Raw genomic sequence first — 3,280 nt, forward strand, 5'->3', positions numbered from 1 at the left:
GAATATAAATTCACTTCTTTTTGTCCACCAAACTATATTCACTTCTTTTTGTCCACCAAACAAGTCAATATTAAAACCTCCAGTCAATGAAAAAACCCTTGCAGGTTACGTTATATGGTTGGGAATAAATCTCATTCATTAAGACATACATACAAAATAATTCTATAAATACAACAAATCATCTTCACTAAAATCACACAACATACTTAATTTACAAACCCTAGTTTCTTTCCTTGTAGCAAACATGGATCCATTTACTACATTGTTGTACGCCTCTCTCATCTCCATCCTCGTAGCCTTCATTTTCAACTTTCTCTCAACTCAGAAACGCTCAAAGAGAAACCTTCCTCCTAGTCCATCGCCCACTTTTCCGATTATCGGACATCTTCATCTCCTAAGCGACCTTCCTCATCGGACCTTTCACGAGCTCTCACAAAAACTAGGCCCTGTCTTCTCCCTTCAACTGGGAAATCGGCTTGCTGTGATTGTATCTTCCCCGTCTGCTGTTGAAGAATGCTTCACCAAGAACGACATCGTTCTAGCAAACCGGCCATATTTTATTTCTGGAGAGTACTTAAGCTACAATCACACCACCATGGGTGATTCACCTTACGGGGACCATTGGCGAAACCTGCGTCGTCTCATGACGGTCGAGGTTATGTCTACCACCCGCCTCAACAGTTTCTTACCCATCCGACAAGACGAAGTCAAACATCTCCTTCAAGGCCTTTATAAAGTGTCTTCTTCCTCCACCTTTACCGTTGTGGATATGAGGTACATTTTGTTTCCACATAAATTTATGAAATTATGTCATATAACCGGTTTTATCATGAGATGATGATATATATGTTTGTTAAATTCTTATAAAGATCACGATTATCGGAGCTATCGTTTAACGTTATAATGAGGATGATTGCTGGTAAAAGATACTTCGGACAAGAAGAAATTTCGAATTATGAGGAGGCTAAGGAATTCACGAATCTCATACGAGAGATTTTCGAACAAATTGGTGTATCAAATCCTGGAGACTTTTTACCCGTTCTAAGATTATTTGACTATGGAAATTACGAAAAAAGCTTGTCCACCCTTCAAAAGAAGATTGATGGCTTCCTCCAACGCCTCATAGATCAACGTCGACTTTCAAAAGGTGGTAACTCTATGATTGACCATTTGCTTGCTTTACAAGAAAACCAACAAGATTACTATACCGATGATATAATCAAAGGGCTTATTCTAGTAAGTGACCTAATCAATCATCTATCTTTGGAGTTCTTTTTATATATCACTTTTAAACAAGAATCATCATGTAGGTTATGATACTTGCTGGAACGGATACATCATCGGTGACGTTAGAATGGGCATTGTCATTATTAGTAAATAACCCCGAGGTATTAAAGAAGGCGACCGCTGAGATAGATGCTCAAGTCGGCCAAGACCGCCTTGTGGACGAACCCGATCTTGCTAAATTACCTTATCTCCATGGGGTGATCTCCGAGACCCTTCGGATGTTCCCAGCGGCACCACTCCTTGTCCCCCACATGCCGTCAGAGGATTGCAAGATTGCTGGATTCGACGTGCCTCGTGGAACGATGTTACTAGTAAATGCATGGGCCATGCATAGGGATCCTGGTATTTGGGAAGAACCAGAAAAGTTTGATCCTAAGAGATTTGAAGGCGGTGAAGCTGAAAGAGGACATAAGCTACTACCATTCGGGATGGGACGAAGAGTTTGTCCTGGAGTAGGGCTAGCACAACGTGTTATAGGGCTTACATTGGCCTCATTGATCCAATGCTTTGAGTGGGAGAGGCTAAGTGAAAATGAGTTAGTTGATTTAAGTGAAGGGAAGGGTCTCACTATGCCCAAAGCTCAGCCACTCGAGGTTATGTGCAAAAATCGTGATTTGTTAAACAATCTTATTTTATGATTTGTCGTTATTTATGTTTACTAGCATTTTCTTTCTTTATTCTCATTTTGAATGAAATAAACTTTACTATCATTCGTTTTCATCGATAATGTATTAATTCTTCTTGTTGTGAAAACTTTAAATAATTTTGAGAATTAATAGGTTTTTATGTTTACCCTATCATATTTTTTTCAATAATGTTGATAATATTAAATGGTCTCTGGTTGGCGCGTTGACCCCATGAATACGGACGGACTTTCATTGTGTTGGCATTTATCCTTCTGGCCTTGATATTTTTGGTGGATAAATCATTTCAATAAACATACATTTACAAACTTTGCGATATTGTGTGAGAAATAAACGTTTCAAAATAACTGTCAAGATTTTGTCTACCATCGCCCACTACAAAAAATACATCCGTTGACGTTTAAAAAAGCTTGTGGCAATGCTTATAAGCGTCGCTAAAAATCCGTTGACGTTAATTTCTATTTTGCCAGAAATAGGATCGGCGTAAGTTATAACGACACTTATTTAAGAATAAGTAGTATTAATTTAAGCATTGCAAATCTATTTAATTTAATTTTTAGGAATTTAATTTTTGAGTTTTTTAACAATTTTATCTGAATTTTTAATTTTTATTTAAATTATATAATAATTAAGAAGAACATTTAGAAGAGATCATTTCCTATTAATTTTTGGCATTTTAAATAATATTAAAGAGAAATATAAATCATTTCATCAATATTATCTCATAAATCATATCATAGTCAAATAAAAAAAGATTAACTATTATATTATAAGATTTTAATAATGTTCTAATGGTTTAAAAAACAATTTTGTATACTAAAATATTAATGTAAACACCATAAAAGATAGAAACAACTATTACTCCATAAATGACTGAAATCAAGACCTACACAATTTTGTCGTATTTGTTCAAGACGCAAAGAGTATTGTTTCAAGCTTCATTCGGTATGTGGCCAAATCCTAAACAAATGGTAGGAATGCCACTTTATGTGGGGAGAACAAACTAGACAGAATCCAAATAGTAATTACTAATAGTTATATTACTTGTACTTAGCATCTTAATCAAATGATTACAAATTAATACAATTTGTTTTATAAAATAAATATCTTATATTCTATTTCCATTCAAACGTTATAAATTGATTTATGGATTCATGACTATGAGGACTAGTATACTATCTTTTTCGATAAATTTTTTTTTTTAAGCACCATAAAAGAAAACAAGGAAACATTATAAAAAAAGAAGAAAAAACAATAAATCATTGATAAACTAAATAATAATGAGTTCTTTACCCGAGTTGACATGTTCTTAAAACAATTGACAATAATATTAATTTAAGTGTAGGAAA

General features: G+C 34.5%; 1 protein-coding gene across 1 annotated transcript; it reads left to right on the plus strand.

Moving 5' to 3' along the window:
- Positions 1-244: 244 nt before the first annotated feature.
- Positions 245-1,943, plus strand: LOC124915239 (cytochrome P450 81Q32-like). Its single transcript, XM_047455920.1, has 3 exons — positions 245-774; positions 870-1,236; positions 1,311-1,943. Exons 1-3 carry the CDS (start codon positions 245-247, stop codon positions 1,923-1,925), a joined length of 1,512 nt encoding a protein of 503 aa, XP_047311876.1. The 3' UTR covers positions 1,926-1,943.
- The last annotated feature ends 1,337 nt before the right edge of the window (positions 1,944-3,280 follow it).

Source organism: Impatiens glandulifera, chromosome 9, assembly GCF_907164915.1.
Source record: "Impatiens glandulifera chromosome 9, dImpGla2.1, whole genome shotgun sequence".
Taxonomy (NCBI): domain Eukaryota; kingdom Viridiplantae; phylum Streptophyta; class Magnoliopsida; order Ericales; family Balsaminaceae; genus Impatiens; species Impatiens glandulifera.

What these genes read in the sequence shown, in the direction of transcription:
- LOC124915239 (XM_047455920.1), top strand. Translation starts at nt 245, where the DNA reads ATGGATCCATTTACTACATTGTTGTACGCCTCTCTCATCTCCATCCTC. An exon ending in TTTACCGTTGTGGATATGAG is followed by an intron (nt 775 to 869) that starts GTACATTTTGTT and finishes ATTCTTATAAAG; the next exon opens with ATCACGATTATCGGAGCTAT. An exon ending in TAATCAAAGGGCTTATTCTA is followed by an intron (nt 1,237 to 1,310) that starts GTAAGTGACCTA and finishes ATCATCATGTAG; the next exon opens with GTTATGATACTTGCTGGAAC.